The sequence below is a fragment of the Gnatocerus cornutus genome, chromosome 1 (genome assembly GCF_029298725.1).
Source record: "Gnatocerus cornutus isolate USDA-ARS CGAHR chromosome 1, icGnaCorn1.1, whole genome shotgun sequence".
Lineage (NCBI taxonomy): Eukaryota > Metazoa > Arthropoda > Insecta > Coleoptera > Tenebrionidae > Gnatocerus > Gnatocerus cornutus.
The window spans coordinates 32,392,180-32,419,860 of NC_142233.1; the positions used below are offsets into that span (position 1 = coordinate 32,392,180).

General features: G+C 30.9%; 1 protein-coding gene across 1 annotated transcript; it reads right to left on the minus strand.

Annotated features, from left to right (window-relative positions):
• Positions 1–1,299: 1,299 nt before the first annotated feature.
• Positions 1,300–19,058, minus strand: Poxn (paired box pox-neuro). Its single transcript, XM_088041535.1, has 5 exons — positions 19,004–19,058; positions 11,649–11,686; positions 8,023–8,243; positions 2,141–2,357; positions 1,300–1,814 (listed from the first exon to the last, which is right to left on the minus strand). The coding sequence occupies exons 2-5, from the start codon at positions 11,659–11,661 to the stop codon at positions 1,357–1,359; spliced, it is 909 nt and encodes a 302-aa protein (XP_087897661.1). The 5' UTR covers positions 11,662–11,686; positions 19,004–19,058; the 3' UTR covers positions 1,300–1,356.
• Positions 19,059–27,681: the final 8,623 nt, after the last annotated feature.

Below are 27,681 nucleotides of genomic sequence, written 5' to 3' on the forward strand. Positions count from 1 at the left end.
GAGTAAATTTCCAATAAAATTTCGAACCAAAATTTCCGGAATGTGAAAAAAAAAATAACTTTGACAATTGTAATGCTATAATTCGGTGAATTTACTTCTTTCGAAACTCTCAAGAAATCTACCAATTTTGAGCATTTTAGAACAAAAAAGAAAAAAATTAGATTTTTTTTTATTTATGGAACGAAACCAAAATTTCTGGAATTTGAAAATAAATTCAATAACTCTCATAATTGTAATGCAATAAAAGTAGAATTTAGTGACTTTACCAATTTTCCTTTCAATTTTAAACATATTAGAACAAAAAAGAAAAAGTTTAGAAATTTTTATTTATGAGCCGAGGCCAAATTTTCCGGAATTTGAAAATTCTGCCAATTGTAATGCTACATATAAGAGTGAAATTTGGTGTCTTTACTACTTTTAACACCCTTAAAAAATCTATTAATTTTTAATATTTTAGAACAAAAAAGAGAAATTTTAGATAATTTTATTTATGGAGCAAAACAAAAATGTGAAAATAAATTTCATAACTCTGACAAGTCTGTAACTTAATTAATTTATTACTTTTGATGCCCTTAAATGAGCTACCAATTTTCAACATTTTAAAACTAAAAAAATTTTTTTAGAAATTTTAATTTATGAAGCTAGAGTAAAATTTTCGGAATTTGGAAATAAATTCCATAATTCTGATGTTTGTAATGCTGTAATAGTAAAAATTGGTGTATTTACCTTTGGCACCCTTAAGCAGTGAACTAATTTTAAACATTTTAGAACAAAAAACACAAATTTTAGAATTTTTTGTATGATACAGAACCAAAATTTCCGGAATTTGAACATAAATTCCATAACTCTGACAATTCTAATGCTATAAGAGTGAAATTTAGTGACTTTACTACTTTCAACACTTTTAAGAAGTCTGCCAACTTTTAACATTTTAGAACGAAAGAGAATTTTTTTCGCCTCGGAAATTTTATTTATTAATTTCTTCTAATGCTAAACACGTAAATGTTTTGATTCTTTGATTTTGAGACCTTTTGAAGTCCTGACCAAAATTTTTAAGATCTTTTAAAAAATCTTACGATTTTAAAAGAATCTAAATTATCAAAAATATCCAAGAAATTCTAGCTCCAATAAATCGAAGGAAATCAAAAGTTTTAAACGTAAAGAGCCCAAAAACACAGAAAATGAAACTCAGGAAACAGGAAAACGAGAGAAAAAAGTCTTCGCTTGTTTTTTATTTCCTAATTTTATTAAACGTGGTTCCTACACAAATTTGTACATAAATAGTCACAAGAATGATGGCCTCTTCAAACTAACAACTAAAATAAATAAATAAATATTTGTACAACAATGGCAACTTCACTCTACATCAATCTTCACATCTCTTTCAACATCACTATCACACTTTTCTTCCACATCTTCATTATGTGCAATAACCACACCATAAGGTTGCTGAACACCACTAGCTGCAATACTGGGCGGTTTAACCTTTTTGTCCGGTTTCTTGAGCAATTCTTCAATAGAGTACGGATTTTTTCTCTTGAGTTCTTGCTGCTTTTCATTAGTGTCAGTGGTTATGATGCAATCCTTGTCCTCCTGGTTGAATTGGGAGCTTACCGGTTGATACGGTATTATTAAATTGGACCAATTATTGCTTGCTGGAGGCAGCTCGACTGGGCTCGAAGTCGCAATGTGTAATTGGTGTTGGAGAGCAGCCAAACGATTGGTGGAGTACGGCGGTTCGTGCATGGAGAAATAAGGGAGACTTCCCAGATTCGTGGAGATTTTCGAGTACATTTCGCCACGGATTAAAGAATCTGGAAGGAAAAAACGTGTGAGCTCTGAAGCGGAGACGAGACTTTCTATAATTAATCACAATTAGGTTGTGTAAGTACGGTAAAGTGGAAATTTTCTCGTTTTTGAGGTATTTAATAAATCGTAATAATCCCCAATAAGACCAAAAGAATTTATTACAACCCGTCAGATAAATCTTCGGAATCAATTTCTGCAATCTTGATCTACATTAACGATCTTATTTCAGATCGGCCCGTTGATTCTCTAATGAAGACATCTTGATGAAGGTGCATTTGTAAAATATGAACCCTATAAATTACATCTGTCTTCAGGTAAAAAACTAATATACCTGAAGGCGGAGGCCGAGCATGGTGTAACATTTCAGGAGGATCTGGCCAAACTCCACTGTTTCGCAGAATTCTATTGACAGAACTAACAGAAGGAATGTTGTGGGGCTCGCAAACCCGCTGCGATATTAGCTGTTCCCGGATTTCCCAAGCGAACATTCCCGGATTTTCCTGTTTAAACCTGAGGATCTTCTTCACGACGGTTGGAGTGGCCACTTGCTGCAACAAAGTAGAGCATAAAACGCGTGCAATTTATGCCGCTAATGATAATAACATATCTCCTACGCCCATAATACAACATGATCGATGTGACCAGCACCGACAACTATCTGATATGTTTATCCTTTCCTGTAAACACCGATATTGACACGAGATGGGACCACGATAGTGCTGCTGCATGCATGTTTCATTATCGGGACTTGAAATATTTTCCATAGCTACTCCAGAACCATTTAATGTAAACATGTTCACGTTGAAGCCATCGAAAATCATTAAGTTAGCTATCTGTTGAGCTTATCTTGGTGGTCATTATGGCGCGGAATTTACTGGGCGATCGGTTTATGGGGAATCATGAAACGGAAAAGACGAAGGATGTAGTTGCAAAAATGAGGGCTAATCTAACGTTCTATGGTTAAAAGATTACGATGGATTTAATTTCCAATAAAAATCCGAACTAAAAAAATTTTCGGAATTTGAAAATTAATTCCGTAACTCTGATAATTCTAATGATTTAAGAGTCAAAATTTTTGATAACAGTTAATTGATATTGTTAACACGGACTACTTTTTTCCACTGACGCCGGTAACCTTGCCAATTTTCACAATTTTAGAACTGTTTATTTTTGAAACGAAACCAAATTTCCGGAATTTGAAAATAAATATTGTAACTCTGATAATTGTAATGCTATAAGAATGAAATTTCATGGATTTACTACTTTTGCCATGTTTAGGTAGTGTACTAATTTTTAACATTTTAGAAGATAAAAGAAAAATTTTAGAAATTTTTATTTATAGAGCAAAACCAAAATTGCAAAAATTTGAAAATAAATTCAATAACTCTGATAATTCTAATGCAATAAGAGTGAAATTTAGTGACTTTACTACTTTGAATATATTTAAGAAGTATTCTAATTTTCAACATTTTAGAACAAAAATCAGAAATTTCAGAAATGTTTATTTATAGAGCAAAACCAGAATTTCAATTTAGTAATAAATTCCATAACTCTGATAATTGTGACGCTATAAAAGTGAAATTTGGTGAATTTACTTTTTTCGACACCCTTAAGAGGTCAACCAATTTTCAACAAGAACAAAAAACACAAATTTTAGAAATTTTAATTTATAAAGCGAGACTAAAATTTCCGGAATTTAAAAATAAATACTGTAAACTCGAATAATTGTAATGGTATAATAGTGAAATTTAGTGAATTAGCTACTTTCGACACACTTAAGAAGTCTACGAATTTATAACATTTTAGAACAAAAAACACAAATTTTAGAAATTTCTTTTTATGGAGTGAGACCAAAATGTTCGGAATTTGAAATAAATTCCATAACTCTAATAATTGTAATACTATAATAAGTAGTGAAATTTGGAGAATTTACAATTTTCGACACCCTTAAGAAGTTTACAAATTTTCAACATTTTAGAACAAAAACCAAAAATTTTTATTTATTGAGCAAGACCAAAATTTCTGGAATTTGAAAATAACTCGCATAATTGTAGTGTGATTTGTAGTGAAATTTGGTGAATTTACTTCTTTTGACACGCTTAAAAAATCAACCAATTTTCAACATTTTCCAACAAAAACAAAGATTTAAGAAATTTTTATTTATGAAACGAGACTAAAATTTCCGGAATTTAAAAATAAGTTGCATAACTCTGATAATTGTAGTGCTATTCGAGTAAAATTTGGTAACTTTACTGCTTTCAACACTCTTAAGAAGTCTATGGATATTAAACAATTTAGAACACCATAAACAAATTTTAAATTTTTTTATTTATGGATTGAAACCAAAATTATCAGAATTTGAAAATAAATCCTATTACTCTGATTATTATAATGCTATAATAGTAAAATTTGGTGAATTTATTTCTTTTGACACGCTTAAGAATCGACAAATTTTCAACATTTTAAAACAAAAAACACAAATTTTAGAAATTTTTATTTATAGAGCAAGACCAAAATTTTCAGAATTTGAAAATAAATTTCATAACTCTGATAATTGCTGGTAATGCTAAAATATTGAAATTTGATGAAATTACTACTTTCGAGACCCTTAAGTTGTCTACAAATTTTTAATATTTTAGAACAAAAAACTTAAATTAAAAAAAATATATATCTATGGGGAGAGACCAAAATTTCCAGATTTTGAAAAAAAAGTCTAATCATTGTAAGCGTGAAATTTGATGACATTGCTACTGTCAACCCCTCTAAAAAATCTACGAGTTTTCTACATTTTAGAACCACAGTTATTGGATTAAGAGGATCAAACTTTAAACTTGAAATTGATTTTAGCTCATATTCCTATCTCTTAAAATACTGCAGCGATCAGTCCAAATTTTGCATATTCATAAAGTGTGGCGCCCGTCGACTCAAACCAGATTTAACCTGAGCTGACCAGGTGCGTTGATATGAGGGTCACTAAAACGCATATTTTGCATAAACCAAATTGAGCTCCTTTCACAGAATTGTGTTAATTTTCCCGCTCAAGACCCCACAGTGTGCAGGAAAATTATGAATAATCTGGAAAAACACCGCCGGCAATATTTTTTCGTCATAACGAGGTGTTCTTCACATTTAATCAACTGAAAAACCAACAAACAAGCAATAAATATCCCGATATAAGCCCTATCTAAATTGTGGGCGCATATTAATTTCAGTGTGCGTGAAGAGCGTGTAAACATAATCGAGTTTTGAAATGGACGATAATGAATTTATTTAACCGAGATTGCAGTTATGTCAGAATCTCTCCAGGAATTAGTGGTAACAGCAGGCGTTACATTCACACGATCCTCCAACAAAGAGCGATTTTTCCTCGCGGCCGTTGTAATTTACTTTCGAAATCTTCGGTGACATCTTTTGTAAATACGAAGGGGTGAAATTTACCACACGTGAATAATTACGTTCTCATTAGACCGAAAATAACGATACAAAACGAGTGTGCAAACAAGAAAGCGACGGATATAATTACACCCCTGTGGTTTAATATAAACATGATTATAATGCCGTGTCGTTACGACAAATTACGTCCTCTTCGAAAGTGCGTTTGCTTACTGTAAGAGCTAATTAATCATTTTATTGCTGAAATTTATGCAATCGGAAGTTGCGAAATTTGAGGTGAACAACGAAAAGTGGAACTAATTCTGTTACAGTCGTTGTGTCCAGAGTCGGACTGCTTAGTTTGTTTTTTGGGTTAACGGAAGGTCTCTTTTGATGGATGGTGCGATAGCGCAGGGTTGTGTCACTACAAACACACGACACGCGCGACGGGTTTTATCGGTCTGTCCCAACTGCAAGAAGTTTCCTCCAATATTTTTATAACAGACCTAGATAAATTAGCTCTTTGCTGTTTCATTATCATTAGGAATCTAACAGTGAAAAGGACTGTTACTCACTTTCTACTCAAATATTAATGTAATTAGCTAAAAATGGACATTCTACTCTTAGACGAGATTTGCAATAAGACAAAACAAATATAACCTTGATCGTGGAAAAGTGGACTATGTAGTGAAAGTGTGTTTATGATTTTGCGAAAAAGGAAGTGTCGAGTTCAGATAAAATTGGAATAAATCGGTGTACTCAATGCATATTTCCGATTTTCTTGATTTAATCTGTTTAATTGAACAAAAATTCTTTCGTGGATTTCACAACTAATTTCAAGGCGTTCTCATTCTTCGGGATTTCATCAAATCTTATCAAATGCGTTGAAACGACTGAAAGTACAAAAAATGCAATGTTTGTAGTTGACACATTTTCGGAAATTTTGAGATTATCGAAATGCTCTGATTTTCAAATTTTGAATAATTTTGGACTCTTGGCTTTCTATAAATCCTAAAATATTCTTGAATCTATTCATAATTCTTAGAATATTTTTAGATTTGGAAGTTTTTAGGGCTTAAACTTAGATTTTTAAAGATTTTTGCGTTTTTTCAGAGGATTAACATTTTAAAGATTTCTATATTCCTAAATTTACAAATCTTCGGATCTCTGGAACTATTAGATATTGAAAGGTTTAAAAAAAAACCGATGCTGAGATTTAAATATGTACTCAGATTCATTGATTTTTTATTGTTAGACCCTTCAAAATATAAAACAAAATGTTTGAAACTACTTAAAAATTCTTAAATTTGAAGCTCTTTGAATATTTTTATTTTTGAGTTTTAAAATTCTTTGGTTCTTAGATTTTCAATTTACTTAATGCTGAGCCGATTAAATTTAGATTAGTCAATATACAAAAATTTAAAAAAATAAAACTGAAAATGTTAGGTGCCCTCAAAAAAATAAAAGTTTCTTGTTCTAGAATGTTGATAGATTACATCAGCATGAAGGAATTGCTTAGCCTTCCAAATTTTTTTATTATCCCGTTAAAATTCTTAGATTTATGAAATTAAATTGAGAAGATTGGAAATTTTATGTGCACTCAAAAAGTCAAAAATTCCTTAATTCGTATTTCTTATTCTAGAATGTTGAAACTTGGTAGACTTCAACAGCATGAGAAAAGTGCCTAACCCTCCAAATATCATTATGGTATCATGAATATTCTTAAATTTATGGAATTAAATCGAAAAAAATCAAAATTTTAAGTGAACTTTAAAAATAAAAATTTGTATAATTTGTTTTTCTTGTTCTAGAAGGTTGAAACTTGGTACACTCTATCTGCATAAGAAAAGTACTCCAAATTTCATTAAAATACTATTAAAATTGTTAGACTTATGGAATTAAATTGAAAAGGATGGAAATTTTAATTCACTTTAAAAGTAAAAATTTGCATAAATCGTCTTTCGTGTTCTAGAAAGTTGAAACTTGGTACACTCCACCAGCATGAGGAATTTACTTAACCCTCTAAATTTCATTATTACATTATTAAAATTGTTGGATTTTTAAAATTAAATCAACAAAATTGGAAATTTTTGGTAGTTTAAAAAAAATGAATAATTAGTCCTTCTTTTAGAATGTTGACACTTCGTACACTCCATCAGCATAAGGAGTGTACTTAACCCTTCAAATTTTATTACCGTACCGTTAAAATTCTTAGATTTATAGAATTAAGTCGAAAAAATTGGAAATTTTAGGGGCATTAAAAAAATAAAAATTTGTATAATTAGTTCTTCTCCTTCTAAAATTTTAAAACTTGGTGGACTTTATCAGCACAAGAAAAGCACTTAACCCTCCAAATTTCATTATTCTACCGTTAAAATTGTTTGATTTATAGAATTAAATCAGAAAGATTGAAAGTATTAGGTGCATTTTATAGATCAAAATTTTGCATAATTTATCTTTTTTGATTTGCAATGTTGAAACTTGGTAAACCTCCTAAGCATGAGCGCTAAAATTGTTATATTTATGAAATTTAATCAAAAATTCAATCAATAATCAAGGTATCTTTTTCTTGTTCCAAACTGCTAAAATTTGGTGGACTTTATAAACGTATTTAAAGTAAGGATGCCTCGAAATATGACTCTTGTACCATTCAAATTCACAAAAAAGATCGCAGATTTTAGACAAATTTCAAAAATCAAAACCAGCTCAAAAAAAAAATTAAATTATTTTTTCTAATTCTAAATTAAATGGCACTGATTGAATTGTGTTATCGGAAGTAAAAAACCTCTGCAAAGTGTCGTAAAGATCGCCAAAAATGTTTATTTTTATTTTTTTTCTTACCTTTGTCTTAGAGCCTCCTATAGACCCCGGCCTGATCGACCCCGTCTCGTAAAACCTCGTCAGAATCTTAGACACACATCCATGCGAAACCAATAATTGTCTCGAGATATCACAAGGCCGCACTCCCAGCAATGCAAGTTCAACAATTCTTCTTCTCACGCAATCAGGTAGAGGACGCCCATTTACAAATACTCCACCTAATTGGTTTACACCTGCTTGACCTGAAACAATAACCAATCTAAAGTTCAAAAGCGTCAGCAATTTCCGATTAACAAAACAGTAAAATCCGTTTTGCCTCAAGATTTCCACCTTGCAGTTGCAATACTAATATTATTCTTGGAGGTTGAACACTTAGGCGCAATTATTAACGAATCAAGGCAGCACCTGCAGATTCTGAAGAGTGTCACTGCTCGTGTCGCTCCACCAGGTGAATTCGTCGTCTCTAATTACGAACAAAATTAGATGTGTACTTTTGATATTAAGAAGTCAGGACAGTTTTTGGGAAGATCTGATTGTGGAAATGAAAAGTGACGAGCTGAAAGAAATCACCGGAAGTCGCAAAACGATCAAGTAGTGAATTCATGTCATTCTTGTCGTGTAACTACATAAATTTACGTACAATCTGGAAGGACATTACCGAGGTGATAAAATCTACAGAACCTGTTTCCCACTACCGAAATTGATTATGTCAAATTAACATTACCGCGGTAATTAAAGAGATGAATAAAAGTCATATTTTAAGCTAATTAATTGACAGTGGAGCCAGAGTTGCGTTTTGAGCCCACAGCAAAACAGCAATTTTCCCAAATCTTAATTCGGTAATTGCACACAACTGCAAGCAATTTCGAGGTAAAAAATCTAACGCAATTTGGGGTTTTTCATGAAATACTTTGGCAGGTGGTACGAATGGATCACGCGAAATGGATTTTTAAGTGAAGAAGACGGCAGTACTGTCCTTTATCGCGTTGATCTAGGAAGTAAAATTCCGATTATTTCATTATGCAACATCTGCGGCGAAAAATCTAAACAGTTACACGATTCTTGTATTTTAATTTCTTCTTGATTTATGTTTCCAGCAGTCGAAGTCACTTATGCCGACGAGGTTCGCGTAATTGGATAAATATTATTTATTAATATTAATAGAATTGAAGACGACACCAGCAGATATCGGATGTAATTAAGTTGTTTTCTTGAAATTATCTTGTACTTCAAGCTCAATTCATCAATAATACGAAAATAAGTAATGTGGGTAATTAAATAACAGACGAGCTTTTCAATGGTTTTGACGTTAATTTTAGAATTCCAACACTTGGAGAAAAATTGGAAATCGAAGGTTGAATGGAGAAAAACGGCTAGTAGGCCTTGGTAGGTATTTCATGATGCGAGGCCAACTTTTTGTTGAACTTAAAAGATGTGAGGATTTCAGACAGAGCCATCAAGAGACTTCAAATTTCCTTGATAAGATGTTAAAAATTTTAGAAATATCTCAGGAATTTGGTAGTTAAAATGGTTATAAAATTTTTGAGTCATTTTTTTTATTAGTTCCGTAAAATTTTTGAGGGTAAAAAGCTTTGCTTAAACCTGTTTATTGACTGGCAAATTGCAAAGATTTTGAAATTTTTTTTTTTTTTAAATCTCATTTTTATTCAACCTCAAAATTGTCGTTGTGTCTTAAAAATTTCCGTAATTTGGGTGGTTTTAATGCCAAAACAGTGAAATTTGGAAAAGTTACTACTGTAAGCCCGCTTATTAATTCTCCCAAATTTTAAAATTTTATATTAAGAAAGAGAATTTTTGGAAATTTTTATTTATATTCGCACAAAATTTTCACTGCGTCCTTAAAAGTTGCGTAACGGCAGTTTTAATGCCAAAACTGTGAATGTTCGAGGAATTACTATTTTAGATCCGCTTATTAGGTGTGTTAAATTTCAAAATTTTAGAACAAAAAACAAAGTTTTTAGAAAATTTTGTTTACATTTAAACCCAAAATTTTCAGCGTGTTCTAATAAAGTTCTGTAACTTGGACACATTTAAATCAAAAACAGTGAAATTTGAAGAAGTTGCTGTTGTTCACCCACTTTTTGAGTATCTCAAATATCAAAATTTTACAGCAAAAAAGAAATTTTTTACAAATTTTGATAATCATTAAAACCAAACAATTCAAGCGTACCTATCTTAAAAAAATCCGAAACTTAAGCAGTTTTAATTATCAAACAATAAAATTAAGGGGAGTCACCACTTTAAACTTGTTTGTTAATTGTGGCAAAATTCGGAATTTTAGAAGAAAAAGCAGAATTTTTAGAAATTTTTATTTACATTCAGACCCAAAATTTTTACCGTGTATCTTAAAAAGTTTTGTAATACGGGCAATTTTAAGTCCAAAACACAAAAATTTGGGGGAGTTGCCATTTTAAACCGACATGTTGACTGCACTAAATTTCAAAACTTTAGAACAAAGAAATACAATTTTCATAAATTTTGATTTTCTTTCAAACCAAAAATTTTCACTGTATCTTCAAAAAAACAAAACTTGAGCAGCTTTTATTTGGAGAAGTTACTACTATAAACTCACTTATTAATTGTGCCAAAATTTAAAATTTTAGAACAAGAAACATAATTTTTAGAAATTTTTATTTGCTTACATTTAAATTCAAAATTTACACCCCGATTTAATGTTTCCTAGCTTGGGTAGTTATAATTCCAAAAAAGGGAAATTTGAAAAAATTGCGACTTTAGACCCACTTTTTAAACATGCCAATTTTCAAAATTTTAAATTTAAAAACAGTAAAATTTAGAGAAGTTGCTATATTAGGCCCACCTATGAACTGTACTACATTTCAAAATTTTAGAGCAAGAAATACAATTTTTAGAAACTTTGATTTTCTTTCAAACCAAAAATTTTCACCGTAAAAAAACGAAACTTGAGCAGGTTTTAGTCTAAAACAATGAAATTTGGGGATGTTACTACTTTAAAGTCACTTATTAATTATACCAAATTTCAAAATTCGAAAACAAAAAACAGAATTTTTAAAAAAATTTATTTACATTTAGACCCAACATTTTTACCGTGTCTTAGTAAAGTTTTGCAACTCGGTCAGATTTAATTCTAAAATAGTGAAATTCAGAGGAGTTACCACTGTGAACTTGTTTTTTGAATGTGCCAAATTAAAATAAAAAACAAAAAGAAAGTTTTTAGAAATTTAGATTTTCATTGAAATCAGAAATTTCCCCGTGTTCTAAAAAAAATCCGAACTTGGACATTTTTAATTTCAGAATAGTGAAATTTTGAGAAGTTACGACTGTGGTCCTATATATTGACGGTAAAATTTCTCATAAGAATTTAACAAAAATTTAGAAATTTTAAACAGAATTTAAAAAGAATGTAGATAATACAGAAAAAAATTTGAATGGTAAAATCAAAGTGTAAAACAGACTGCAGTTAAAGATACATGCCCTAAAATTTAATAAAAAAAATTATTGATAGCTCTGCTTGATAAAAAATTCAGATGTCTGTTCGCAGTGGTCACATTGAAACCACTAATCCCATAAAATACAATTTCGCAATAAAAATGAGTAAATGTTTATGACCATCACGTATTCTACTATTTCCTTGACCACAAACTTACCAGTATGAGGCATATTCCGCAGTTGTCCTTCCTCCCACCTGTAACAAAAAAATTCCAAATTAACCACCGCATGCTTACATTTCCCTAAAAAAAGTGTAGATAAAATATGTTTTAAGGGTGACACAACTTCATGTTTAATAGCACCCCCTTGTCACATAATACACGTCATGTCGCGAGCGTGACGAAGGGTCGTTAGTGCGCTTTGAGATGTAAATGTCGCCGAGGTGGGTCCGATTAAACGAATTAAGCGTTCGCCGCTCACCTGTACCGTGCTATTTTACAGTCGGCACGGAACAGATTTGTGATACACAAATTCCGAACACGCTCCAGATATTTATGGTCTAATCTTATCGTAAAACACTGCTTCGCTATATCAATTAGACTAATCCTCGACGACAATGAGGAAAATTTTACGTTTGCTCCAAACCATTTCTATGATAATATCAGCATCGTTCGTGATACCTTCATTATACTAGAAATAGCGAAATTGAAACGACAATATTACAAAAGACATTTTATGATGGGCATTGTTCTGAATAGCAAACAAGGAAAATGCGTGCTGCATGAAAACTCCAAGTTTAATACACTCGAGAGAAAAAAAACGACTTATATTTACACAGAGACACTAATCAATAATTGTAATTTATTGTCATAATTAATTTGTCATAAAAGTAGCGTCGCTAACTCCTTACCGAGGTTAAAAACGCCGTTTATGACTTATCTAATAAACCGCAAAATCGCTGGACTAGACTTCGCATTTTGTTCATAAAAGACAATTTATGAATATGAATTCTGGAAAGTGTACCAGAGATTCTGCTGAGTAGCTACACGAAACACGCTCATATAACATTTGTAACTTTAATGTACTTTCATATTTTATTACAGTTTTAATGGTTCTGGTGCTTAGGTCACACGACAAGTATATAGTTTTATACGGCTGGTCAATAGAATTTATATTTATTTCGCAAACTTTATTGAATTAAGTCGCCCACTTTATGCGCTGGAGATCTACCTCGTTTAGCTACATTTTTCTTGTAAATTTTTTGTCATTTGTTGGGGGTGATACGCCTGTCGAAAATAGTAAAACCCCAAATGTCATTGATGTATCATTTGAATTAACAGAGTTTTGGAATTTTATTCAAAAATGCTAGAAATTTTGAATTTGCTCTAAAAATTAATATTTGTAAAATTTGTATTTCTAGTCCTAAAATTTTGTATTCTGGCAGAGTTAATGAGCACCTCAAAAGTGGTAATTTGTCCGAATTTCATTGTTGTATCTTTTGAATTACCAAAGATGTAAAATATAACTGAAAATGGTGAAACTTTTGGATTTACTACAAAAATTAAATTTCGTAAAAATTTGTATCTCCGGTTTAAAAATGTTGTAATTTGACAAAGTCAATAAGCGTGTCTATCAATAGCAGTAACTCCTGCAAATTTCACTGTTGTATCATTTGAATTACCATAGTTATAAAATTTAATTAAAAATGGTAGAAATTTTGAATTCGCCCTAAAGTTAAAATTTGTAATTCTTATTTTATGATCCAAAATTTTGTAATTTAATAAAATCAATAAACGTGTCATGGACAGTAATTCCTTCAAATTTCATTGTTGTATCATTTGAATTACCAGAGTTATGGAATTTAATAGAAAATAGTGGAAATTTTGCATTCGCTAACACATTAAATTTTGTACAATCTTTATTTTTGGTCCTAAAATTTTCTTTGGTAGAGTCAATAAGCGTTTCAAAAGTAGTAATTTCTAAAAATTTCATCGTTGTCTAACGTGATGTACCAGAGTTGTGAAAATTAATTAAAAATGGTGGAAATTTTCGGTTCGCGGCATAAATAAATTTTCTGTTCCTACTTCTATAATTTTGTATTTTGGTAGAATTAATAAGCATGTTAAAATTAGTAATTTCTCCAAATTTCATTGTTATAGCAATATAATCACCTGAGTTATGGAATTAATTAAAAATACTAGAAATTTTGGATTCGGTCTAAAAGTGTAAAATTCCTATTTCGGTGACCTAAAATCTTAATCACGTTTATATGCTGGTCAAAATTATACGCCTCCAAATTCCATCAATTTATGGAATTAAATAGTAACGTTTGGTTTGTCCTAAAAATGCTTCTTTATGTAGATAGTAAAAAAAAGAGTTTGAGGTGTAATTTAATCGATTATTGTAGTAATGTCATAATTAGAAAATTAAATTAAAAATTCCTTCCTCGCACCTCGCAACACCATGCAATAATTACATCCATCTCCCGTTCTAATAACTCAATTTAGAGCGTTAATACTCGCCACTTTACATATCATTTAGACCCGAAAATCGGCTCAAGTTGCATAAAAAAGCAAAATCTTTTACTCACTTAAACTGTCCAGTTCAGTTCCAAAGTCGATTTTTCGAGCACATTAACAAAATTTGTAAATCTGTATTCCCTAAGGGTAAAAATGCGTGATAGCTGATGCAAATGAGAGCTAACTACCAGAATAATTTGGCTTGAACACGTCGCGCTTGTGATTTTGATTTACATTAATTTCATATTTTTCAACATAAAACATAATCAATATTTAAATTATTCATGCATAGCCCTTGTATGCTTTATAAAATCGTGGTTTTGCTTACGTGATGCGGGTTTAAAAATTACAAATCAAAATTTTATGGGGCAAAAGCGAAGGGATATAAATAAATAAAGTCGCCGTTCCATCGGATCTAGTCATTAGGTTAAAATTGCCAGAGGTATTTATTATTGTAATCAGATCTGGTCCCGGAGGTCCGCGATGTCCCCTGATTATGGTAATTACCAATAAACCGAGCTAATCAAATATCAATCATAACAGAAATCAGAGGCGGTCAGAATGGCTACCTGTCTAAAGACAAGCCATAAATAATTCAATTATTGAAATGTCGTTACGGTGCGGTCACCCGACTACCAACTGGGTGGCTTCATTAGGACATTGTTATCATAACCGCTTTAATATTAGTTATTATAACGACGTACATTCCGCTCCCACAAATAAATTATCCAAATTATTAGGAATATGATTGGCGATTACCAGGACACCCTGCTGATTTCGTTGAAGGTTTTATCGGCGACCATGTGAGTTCCATTACGGTGTTTGTCGCTGATGATCTTCATGATCATTAGTCTACGATAATTACCGCCCAAATTTTTTTATCGAGAATAAATATATCAAAAATGAGTTACACGCGGTGAATTATTAACAGTTGAAATCACGGCCGTAATTTATAAAACTTGCTCATAAATTTTCGGCGGTATCGCGTTTGGTTATCGGTTTCACAATTGCACTCTCTAAAATTTTTAAATTCGACACGGAAAATTATTGGGAATTTATAGTTGCATGGAATGGCATCAGATTGCTTTAAAGAGGTAATTATTATGCAAAATAGGTCGCGTCTAATAACACTAATAAGTTGTAATCTTTTTATATTACATGGCGCGAGCTTAACAAAAAAATATAAAAAGAATTGATGCGATTTTATTTTCAACGTGCTGCCAAATTCAAACTGACAAAATTAAAAACGAAAATACACAAGCCAAAGTAAAAACAATTAAATAACCACAGAAGAAAACTCCTTGATTATCGCGATAACTAGCATAAAATTCAATTGAAAATGCTACAATTTTTGATTCCCTTTAAAAATTAAAATTTTGTAAAATTTCTATTTCTAGTTATAAAAATTTGTAATTTGGTCAAATTAATAAGCTTGTCAAAAATCCTGCAAATTTCATTGTTGTATCATTTGAATTACCAGAGTAGTCTTTAACTGAAAATGTTGAAAAATTTTAATTCGCTCTAAAAATTAAATTTTGTAAAGTTTTTATTTCTAGTTCTAAAATTTTGTAATTTGGCAGTTTTAATTAGTGTGTTGAAACTAATAATTTCTCCAAATTTCATTGCTGTATCACCTGAATTACCAAAGTTTCGGAATTTAATTGCAAAAGCTGGAAATTTTAAATTTGTTCTACAAATTAAAATTTAAAAAGTTTCTACTAATTTGGTCATTTTGCATTTGTTAATGCGCGTGCCAAAAGTAGTAATTCTTCCAAATTTCATTCAATTAGCAAAGTTGCGAAATTTAATTGAAATTTTGGTGTAAATTTAAAAAATTAATTCTAAAAATTAAATTTTGTAAATTACGTGACGGGAGTTTAACAGAAAACGTAAAGAAATTTGTTGATGTGTTTCTATTTTTGAGGTGCTGTCAAATGCAGAATTTTGTAACAAATTCAGAATACACCAGCTAAAGCAAAAAATATCCCAAGATTATCCCGATAACTAGCAAAAAATTCAATTTCCCCGCCCTTATCAGGACACTTACCAACGCAAGCATGTTTGTTCAACTACAAAAAAAAGTATAAAACCTCCCGTTCGCGCAGTTAATATATGCGTGTATAAGAAAAATTTCATATTATCTGCCAAATTACATAATATGCGAACACGGTAAACGTTCCTGGTCGATTTATTGCCAACATTACACGCAGGTCACAATAAAACAGACTATAATATAAGGGTCCTACCAACTGCTTTTCTATAACTTAAAACATTAAATGCCACTCGTAATTTACTAGCGTTGCCATTCACAAGAAAATTGATGCATTCGCGTGAGTTTATGTGTTAAAAGAGAGGGTTATACGGGTTTTGCACGTTACTAGTTGTGCAGGTGAAGTAACTGCTGTATTCATAACGCGAATTAAACGACATTGTGGTCATTCTATCGCCTCGAACATCTTAAATTATGCGCTGAATTTACATAAACACGGCCTTAATTAATTCTTTCCCAGATTTCATAAATTTCTGGTATGAATTCTTTAATGCTACGCTTGTAAACAGTGATTTTTAGATTATTTATTACCTACTAAAATCTTAAGATTATTGGTGTCTTCGCTGCACTCTAATTAGCACAAATAGAAACATACAGTTATTTTAGTTTGTCTTTCCAATTTTACATTTTTTGCCCGCATCGCAGAGACAAAAATTGAAAAAATCGCGATGGTCACATTGAAACCACTACATCTAAGGGTTTGTTTGTTCTTACCGAACTTCACAGGTAAACTAATTAATTTGGTGTGTTCTATTTCGTGGTAAATGGAGCCCACATGAGTTAATTTTTTACTCGAGATCCCGCATATATTAAGGCCGGTATGGCACCCTATAAATTTCTGTGGCAGGTCAATTAAGCAGGGAGAATCGTATTATGTCTCAATTTAAGCGATTTATTACTTGGAATTAAGTATAAAGTGCAGGGTAAGTGTTATTGGAGATTTAGACGGTAAATGCTGGAAATATTTTAGAGGGAAAATTAGTAGTTTTGTCATTTTTTAAGTAGAGATATATCCGCGTAATTAATTTAATTATTGCGGAAATTCTGAGAACTTTCTTCTGGGATGTTCATCGGAATCATCGGTCAGTTATGATTAAATAAAAAATATTTTAAATCAAGAATTTTGACACAAAGCTCGCATTTTAAATTGGGATATTTTATAGAGAAACAAGAAAATTGTCAAATTATTTTATAATTTTATAATTCATGGAGATACAATTTTGTAATTTGGCAAAGTTAAAAAAAGCGTGTTAATAGTAATTCCTCCACATTTAATTGTTGTACTGTTTCAACTACCAGAGTTATATAATTTAATTGAAAATGGTGGAAATTTTGGATTCTAAAATTAAATTTTGTAAAATTTCTATTTCTAGTTCTAAAATTTTGTAATTTGACAGTGATAATAAGCGTGGCAAAAGTAGTAATTACCTGGAATTTTATTGTTGTATCATTTGAATTACTAAAGTTAAGGAGTTTAAATGAAAATAGTAGAAATTTTGGATTCGTTGAAATAGTTGAAATTTGTAAAATTTCTATTTCAGGATCTAAAATTTTGAAATTTAGTTGGTTCATAAACGTGCCGAAAGTACTAATCTCAGTAAATTTAATTGTTGTATCATTTCAATTCCCAGAAATATGAAATTTATATGCAAATGCTAGAAATTTCGGCTTTGCTGTAAAAATTAAAATTTGTAGAAATTATTTTTCCATTTCTAAAATTTTATAATTTGGTAGAATTAATGAGTGAGCCAAAAGTAGTAATTCCTCCAAATTTCATTATTGGACTCTTTGAATTACCAGAGTTATGGAATCTATATGCAAATACTAGAAATTTTGGATTCGCTCTAAAAATTAAAATGTGTAGAATTTGTATTTCTGGTTCCAAAATTTTGTAATTTGGCATAATTAGTAAATGTGCCAAAAGTAATAATTCCTACAAATTTCATTGTTGTGTCATTCGAATTACTAAAGTTATAGATTTTTATTGAAAATTTAGGATTCGTTCTAAAAATTAAAATTCGTAAAAGTCCAATTTTGTGATCTAAAATTTTGTAATTTGGCAAAGTTAACAGGTGAATCTTCAAAATCTGAATACTTTAATGCCGAAAAGTTAAAGACGGAAGAGCTCGGCCGACGAATCTAAAGAACTCGTAGATTTAAAAATGTGCAAAATTCTGAGGCAAAGAAAAATAAAAAACCATTTGAAGTATTAGAATATAAAAGAACACAGGATCGGAATAATATAAAAAAATAAAATAAAAAACTACAAGAAAATAAGCATAAATATAAATATTCCAAACATAATCTGCATATTTTTGCATTTTTTAAGCCTATTTTGCAATCACGGCAAAAATATGTCATATTTTTTACTAATTTTTGCATATTGCATTGTGTTTTATTAAGTATTTCTAAATATTCTCGAATATTTCAAATAATATCTTCTCCAAAATTAGTTAAAAATTTAAAACGTACAAACTAAAATAATTAGCACAACTAATGACATCTAATTCCAAGTTTGCAATAAGAGAATTCTACGAAACGAAAATTCAAGATTATGCAGTTTTTTAGATCGCACTGTATTAGCATTGAAAAGCAGACATTGATCTAAGAAGCTTTCTAAGTTATTTATTGTACAATTAAAATTTTAAACGAGGTACATTCAATAGAGAGAAAATCCTTGAAATAATTAGAAAAAATCGAAAACTTCTTTAATCATTGCGGGCTGTCGAGATTGTACAATAAAATAATAAAAAATAAAAAACAAGTGAAAGGAAACACAGCTTAAAAAAGAAAAATTTTAAGTAATTTTATTCCAAATTTATGGCGAAAATAAAATTTAAAGTTCTAATCGAAGTACAATTCATGTAAAAATTGCCAATTATTATTTGAATAAATTTGTAAGATAATGTTAAAACTAACAATAAATTTGAACTAATTCAAATTCTCGAAATTGAAAAAACTACCCCAAACAAAAATTTGCATAAAAAACTTTTTTTCCACCTACCTCACGTGTTGGTGAAGTCCAATTATCTCTTTCGCTGTCCTCTTTCCGTCGAGGAGGATGATTCAAGAGGATGTCGTCGACACTGGTGGCGCAACGGCGTGCGACGTCCACGCTACTGGTGTCAGCGGTCACTTGTGTCGCTCTTCTCTGAGGCATGTGCGTGCGAGGGTCGAAACATCCCGCCCCTTTCGCAAGTTCAAGTTTAGTTTTCAGTCACGATCCGGTCTTTAGATATGTTTAGCTATAGAACCCGATGCTATCTCGATTAACGGAAACCAAGCAAGGGATTAATTAGGCAAGTTACGTTGGCGGCATCCGCCACACAGACGACACGACCAATTTTTGATGCGATAACAGAAACGATCAGTGAAAATATTTCCCATGGGAACTAAAAATTCACAAAATCCAAAAAGCAGCTTCCGCCACGTCGATTAATTCAAAAGCGAATTTCGGGAAATCGATCGATCGGAGAGAAGTAAATTGAAACCGGACTGAAAACTATTTATGGATCGACGCTTTTGAAGAGCTTCTGTAAAAGCTCGGAGAGCCAATGCGTGACAACAAGGGGCACGCGCGACCAATGAGCTGCAGAGGTGCCAGGCAGATGGACCAATAACATTTTGCTGTTAATTTAGCCCCAAGGTGGCACGCGCTTGCCCTCATTGTTGACTTCCCATGACGCAGACGCTTCTTCACACGCTTCTTGCTGTCTTCCATGCTTTATAATTATCGGGCTTGGCCAACGGACGCTACCTAAAGGATAATTTAGATGAGATGTTGATAAAGTGAGGGGTGGAAAAAAATGACGGGGCTTTCCTTCATATTTTTTATTGCTCGAGCCACCACCTTGAAGGAAAAGCTCAAAGATAAACGCACAATTTATTATTGTTTGAGGGTGCGGTGGCAGCAAAATGCCAAAAATTCTTGATAAAAATTAGACAAGAAGGCAATTACATATGTTCAACGGTTTTATTTGAAGGGGCAAATGTCGAAAATTTTCACTCTTTATTGCAACGTTTTAGAAGAAATATAAAAGTGCACAGGTGTAAAAATTTTTATTCTTAATTTTTAAATCTCCTTTAAAACTTTTTAAATTATAACAAGTTTATTATTATCAAGCATTAAATTACTATTCTTCAAACTGTCCATACGATTTTATTTTAATTTTTTGATTGTCTACATTTTGTTTGAGTTTTCTAGATTCTCCTTATGTTGTATTCAGATTCTTTTTACGTCCTATCTACATCCTCTTCATGTTTTTACTTAATTATTTCGAGATTCTCTTTCTTTAGTCCTAAAATTTTAAAGAATCAAAATTCAATCTGTTCGCTTTGAATTTTATTCTCTGATAATTTCAGATCAAATCTTTAGAATATTTTTCTTTCTTTAAATGTTTCGAATTCTCGAAATTCATTTATTTTATCAACTCCTTTAAATTAGTAAAATCATTCCGAAATTTAAGATCTCACAAAATGCATTTTTAAAACTTCTTGAATTAGTTTTGATTTTTCGAATGACTTTTTTGTATTATTGTCTAGATCTTCTAAAGATACACATTGAATTTTTTTGTATTTCTCACTTTACATTCCTAAATTCTTTGGATTTTCTACTCTTTCTAGGCTTTCTTTTGATTTTTTGTTTTTTGTCATTTCAGTGGTCAATCTTCAGATGAGTCATGTAAGAAAATATTAAAAAAAATAATTCTGGGTTTTTGCTTGATAAAAAACTTTTTTATTTGCTTGGCGTTTTTTTCATTAATCGGTAAATCAGATTCTTGTCAGATTTTAATATTCTCTAGGTCTCTTACATAAATTTTGTAAAATTTCTATTTCTAGTTCTAAAATTTTGTAATTGGGCAGAGTTGATGAGTGTGGCGTAAGTAGTAATTCCTCCAAATTTTATTGTTGCATCATTTCAATTACCAAAGTTATCGAATTTGAAGCAAAAATACTGAAAATCTTGGATTCGCTCAAAAATTAAAATTTGTAAATTATCTATTTTTAGTTCTAAAATTTTATAATTTCGCAGAGTCAATAAGCATGCTGAAAGTAGCAATTTCTCCAAGCTTTATTGTTGTTTCATTTAAATTACCAGAGTTATAAAATTTAATTGAAAATTGTAGAAATTTTGGATTCGCTTTAAAAATTAAATTTTGTAACAATTCTACTTTTAGTTATAAAATTTTGTAATTTGGCAAAATTAATAAGCGTGCCAAAATTAGTAACTCTTTCAATTTCTTTCTTATATCATTTGAATTACCAAAATTTTTATTAATTGAAAGAAATTCTCAGAAGTGCATCTTCCGAGTTTAAAGACTTTAATGCCGAAAAGATAATGTTAATGTTGATAAAGAATAAAACAATGAAAAATTTTAAAACATCAAAAAATACAAAAACAATTTTGCATTGGCTTTGTTTTTTTTATTTCATTAGTATGTAAATCTTCAAATTGTTATTCACTTTCTGTTAGATGTAACTTCAACACTGCTTGAATTGTAATTTTTTTGGATTTTGATTTAGTTCTCTCAGATTTTTTTAAATCGGCCTTTTTTCGAATTTTTGTTTTCCATATCTTTAATTATCTTTTTTATTTTATAGACTCTCTAGACTCTAGATTGTACACTCCAAAAAGTCTCTCTTATTTCTGCCTTTATTTCTTTAATTTTTTTTACACACACTTATTAGGTATAATCCAATTTTTCTTTAGTTTTACTGGATTCTGTAAATATTCAAATCTTTTTTATATTTCTCTAAATTATCTTAAAGAAGAAGCAATAAAAATAATTACTCCGAGTACAAATCAAATGACAATCGCGAATATGTCAGATGTCGGAGAAACTTCTGAAGAAAAGGTAAATTTGTTTGGAAGTATAAACATACAATAATTTTTTTATTTGATCAAGTGTCTAGAAGAAAGACAATTATTTTCATTTAACTTTAATTAAACCAAGGAAAATAGTATATGCTTTTGCACAAAACTTTCGACAAAGTGAAATTTGAACAGATTTTCACAGACAACATCAAAATTGGTCACGATCATCTTATTTTATAAAACATGAAATCAGATTTTTATCAGAAATCAGATGTTAATTACCCCTTCTGAATTATTAAATTAATAATCGTAACCATCACTACTTATAGCCGTTCAATTAGTCCTTTAAACTTTCACTGATTTTCCTGAAGTTCTGCAGGCAGATTTTAGCACCTTCCCATCAGCCCTGCACTTGCTTTATTAACACATTCCGATCATGAACTCATGAATGCCACCTGGCAGCAACAATTACCATAAGATTGAATTTATAAAGAAAGTAAAAATTGAATAATTAAATGATATTTATTGGGTTTAATTACTGCGGACAAATACCTATTATCGCATTTCCGTCCTTTAATTTGGGCCTAAATATGTAATTGTAATTAATTACAATGCGTGCACGTAAATAATAAATTGTCAAAGATCCCTAGATAAAACTTCTTTCCCAATTATGTCTGTCAGGTGTTCAGGATGGACTCCTACCCAATCAGCGAGCTTTACTGCATTTCCACACAAATTGCGAACAATGTAAATAACGCAACTGAAAATGTTGCCGTCGTTTAGTAAAACTCGCTTTCTCATCTGTGAAAGTTTCCTATTATTCTTCGCCTCAACAAAATCATCGTCGATAGCGGTCTTTACCATCTGTAAACCACCCATAATTCATCGAAAACGAAGTGCCAACATGAGCCGGTTCCGGACGGTGATTTTAAATAGTTAGGGTGATGCAGCAAGTGTACGATTTTTTCGATCCCCTGCAATTACTAAATCAGAATTGGCAATTGGAAACGAGACAAGTTTTCAAGTCGCTGACTCGTGCTCTTTAATAATAATGTGGCCCGGTGCTTCTTATCTGTCAAAAATCACCGCCTAAAAAGTAACACATCCAAGTCTTCAGCTGAGCAGTAAAAACGGGCGCAGATCAAGATTATCATGTTGCTATTATAGCTCTACTTAAATTATATCTTAATTAACGAACTATCAAGATTAGATAATGTACCTGCTAAAAAATGTTGGTGGCTTCAGGACGACCACGCCATCAATTAGTTCGTGTTGGATGAAAGTTTATTTTTTCAATTTTTTGACAATTGTCGCACGCGATGGATTGGCGTGATGGGGTCAGAGACTAAATTGATGGTGGTTGGATTTCTTCATTTTTACTACGGAAATGTTACTTGCAGTTGATCACCTTTCCGTGACATTTATGCTGATTCTGGAGTCAAGTATTGCACCAAATGCATTTAAATGTCTGCGCACACAGCGTTAAAATTTCTCGCTTTTTTAGCTATTTTTTAACTCGGCAATAAAATTCATTAATCCTCAAAAAGTGCCGGTCTGGCCCGTCGAAAATGAGGGCATGTGCATATTTTTTCGTTATTTGTGTCCCTCTAATGACACAACCGGCGTGTCTACTTCGCCCATGGCGTGCGTAAAATTTCGTGAATATACGTTTCTGCACACTTCAGTTATTAGCAGTGAAAACCTCCCATCCCTAATTCATTCGTTGTCCTAGTAGAAATCACGAAAAAATAATTATAACCCAAGCCCGAGGAAAAAAAATGAGCAGACGTGTCTTTTGTGTGTCATTAACAGAGATTCACCCGGCAGATGCAAGAAGTGTAGAAAACATCTCAGAAAGGCGCCCATCCGATCAATTTTATGCACATCAAGAGTATAAAACTGTTTTTATTCTTGAGGTGTTATCAAGTTAACGCGAGACGTTTCAGATTGATAATTTTTATCTCTTCATTACGCAGCTTTTCAATTAGGTTGGCGGTTTTATTGAGCTGCTTTGAAGAGTTTGAAGGAAAGGCGTCCCTCACCTCAATTACTATCAGGGCCGGCGGGTAATCGGTGATGTATAACAGCATCAACGGTCTGCGGTCGCGCTACAACGACTCCATTTATACCCTCAAACATGTCAACAGTTGCCAAACAGAACCATTATCACCGAATAATACGTAATGTGACTCCAGAGAGGCTGTGGTAATAAAGAAACATTGCTGACACCCTTGTTTATAATTATTTTTGAGGGTGTAATTGGATGACTAACATTTTTGTGGCCCATTGAGAAATTGAGAGAAACACGGATTCTCACTTATAAGTGACATTTGAAACCACGAGAATTGAAGTAATTCGTTTTCGACACTTTTAGGGGCATTCCATTATTAATATTGATGAGGTTTAGAAATTTTTCATTCAAGGATGAGAACTAGAAAGTGAAAATTCGATACTTTTGCACAGTTACGTCAGCTTGTTGGAAAAATTAATTTGAGAATTTAGCCGTTGACAGCCGCGAAATTAAGGCATAACTGCTTATTTATACATACAAACAAAAACCAGGTAGACAGAAACCTGTAGGACAAGACAATAATCCTTAATATGGATATGGATAGTTTTTTTTATTTTTTATTGTTTGTATCGTCTGCAATTATGTTATATCGCTATATAATTACTGTAAAATTATAATTAATCATCTTTTCAAAAAGATATCCCGAAGATGTTAATAATAAGCAATCAATTTTTCAAAATTCTAGAATTTTTAGATTTAAGATTTCTTCTCTTACACAGGGTGATTTTTTAAAAACGGCAGGCGTTGTAGAATTTTTATTTATAAACCGATTTCAAAAATTTAAAAAACAAATTAAATGGTTTTTAATTTCCTATAAACTGATGATTTTAGAATTTTTCTAAATGTCTTAGTATTTTTTGGGCGATAATCAACTTTCTTATTTTAAATTGGCACCCATATAATAATTATATGTAATATATAATAAATAATATAATAATAATATAATATTTTTTTTTTTTGATTCAGAAATGTGTAATATGTTCTACTTTTACAAAAAATATTTAAAAAAAAATATCAAAAATGAAAAAAATTAGGCAATAAAAGTTAATAAAATCTAGGTGCATGGTGTCAAATAACACAATATCGTTATTGTAATGTTAAAAAGCAGCAAATAACAGAAAGAACAAGTTTTCTTTCAACAAGATGGGGCTACATCTTACAATGCACAATGCATTTCTCGTAGGTGTCAATTGTGCAATGAAAAAAACGGGATGGCGTTTCAACAGTATTTTAAATAAATTTGGTAGTTGTTTTTTCTGATTTGTAATTATTATTGTCTTTTGTTATTAATAATTTCAAAAAAAATTGCCAATCCTTTCTGTTATTTGCTGCGTTTTGACATTACAATAACGGCATTCTTTTATTTGACACCATGCACCTAGATTTTATTAACTTTTATTGCTTAGTTTTTTTCAATTTTGATAAATTTCTTAAAAATATTTTTTGTAAAAGTAGAACATATTACACATTCCTGAATCAAGAAAATTAATATATTCCAAATTATGAGAAAAAAAAATGGGTTCCAATTTAAAATAAGAAAGTTGAGTATCGCCTAAAAGATACTAAGACATTTAGAAAAATTTTAAAATCATCAGTTTATAGGAAATTAAAAAACCATTTAATTTGTTTTTAAAATTTTTGAAATCGGTTCATAAATAAAAATTTTACAACGCCTGCCGTTTTTAAAAAATCACCCTGTACATATTTAAATTCTACTTTACATTTTATTTTATTTAGCTGTTGATAGAATTTAGAAATTCTGTTTATGTGGTATCAAAACAACCGTTTTCAAAGATATTTTGAAAATCAGATTTTTTAATCATGTCTTCTTTTAACAAATTTAAAGTGAACTCCAAATGCAAATTAAAAGGATTGGAGTGTTTCCAAAGTTTTCCGGTTAGTATCGGATCCAAATTTGTTTTTGAAATTTTCCTAGGAAAATAAATGACTGAACTAGAAGTGATTGAAATTTTGAAACGCCGCGAAATTTCAACAAAATATAAAATTTTTGAAATTTCGGCATATTTGATGCTTGCAAACTGAATTATTTTCTTGTATGTTGACTAATAAGAATGATTTTTTTTGAAGAAAATAATCTTATGGTTCATTAGGATATATAAGATAATTTTTTCATTTTTCGGCATTCTTAATCGTTCTCCACATATGTACACTGACGTTCAAAAGTTTTGCACCCTCCACATTTTTGTATTCCATTCCAGTTTTTAAGTAATTACGATAAAATTTATGGAGGCCACTATTTCTGAAGTGTTCATTAATTGCACCAAAGCACAAAATTTTCGAACAAAAAATAGAGATTTTAATAACTTTTACTTTAGAACGAACCAAAAATTTTCAACTTTTTTAATAAAGTTTAAAGTACAGTTATGTCCATATTTAAATTTTGATATTTATTATAGTTTTATAAGGGGGTGCAAGATTTTTGAACGTAAGTGTATTCAAAATTTCCTTAATTCTAAGATTTTTTATGTAATTTCTGTTGTTTTTTTTTGTGTTTAGATGAAAGAAATCCAACGGCTCTTATAGGCTTTATTTGTTTGAAAATTTTTTTTGCAAACATTCTTTGAATAGAATTTTAAAGTTTCCATCAAAATGACCATTTTGGTTGTAAAGTTCAAGTCCAAAAGGACAAATACAACAGTGAGAAAAAGCCTCTAGAATGTCTAAAATTGCTGCATAATCCTGCATGCATTAATGCTGTAGCCACTTAAATAATTAGATTGTGTATTAGAAACGGTGCTAGGTATAATAAAACGTGCGCAGATACTCGTAATAAATTCCATAAATGAAAACAAATTACCAATTAAACCGGAAAAAATTCCACAGACAATAATAAGACAGATATCACTTCAGCAATAAAATAATCTCAAACGTGTCTTAATTTTGTCCCAATTTAATTTTTCATTCCCATAAAATATCACCAATTTAAATGTCTAGAATGACAGCACCTTATTAATTCGAAATATTTCAGATTCTAACGCAATGTTGAGTAACACTTTTATGCGATTTTCGTTGAACACAGATTGATTAGAAACCAACATAACTGTCTATTAAGAAAATCATTTAAATAAATAGAACCGTACTCTATAAAGCGTGACTTTAATCAGGAGTTTGAGTATCTTTCAGTACTTCCGTTCACATACTTTTATGCTTTCTATACATATTGCATAAGCACGCATACTTCACTTTTCATGTCATCATCGACATCTCTGTCATTTCAGTTTCAATGCAAAGTGAAAGAAGTGGAGCGGTTAAGAGGTCAGGCCGTGTTCTCAAACTCCACGACCCGAATTAGCTTAATTTTGCGATCATGAACAAATTTTCAATTAGAGTAATTGACGTCGGTGAACGTAATCTTTACGACATAGTGTCATTATAATACCATTGTTATTGTTAATCTCATAACGCAAACATACTGAAGATTTAATCGGTGAAAGTCCTCCATCTGAATAAATTGCAAAATTTAGCTCGTAGCTCCTCGTAATTGGAGCTAAAATAACAAATATGCTAAATTTGGAGAGCAAGCTCTAATTATTGAAAAAAATCCCCCGACTTTCTAATGTCATTGTTACAAAAAGCAAATTGTGACAAAACTCGTGATATCTCGTGAAAATTAACACTTTGTCATTCTGTTGGTTATTGCCCGTCACACCTGTCATTTATTCCACACAAAAGCTCATCACATTCATAAAATATCGCCCACCTGCAAACTCTTAATGCAAAATATCTGAAATTAGTTGGGAGATTCCGTGGTGGTTCCACGAGACCACAGTAAAAT

Excerpts from the sequence above, each read along its gene's own strand:
- Poxn (XM_088041535.1), bottom strand. Across the intron at positions 2,358-8,022 it reads TAGGAGGCTCTAAGACAAAG|CAAGTGGCCACTCCAACCGT; the intron begins GTAAGAAAAAAA and ends ACTTTGTTGCAG. Across the intron at positions 1,815-2,140 it reads TGCTCGGCCTCCGCCTTCAG|ATTCTTTAATCCGTGGCGAA; the intron begins GTATATTAGTTT and ends TTTTCCTTCCAG.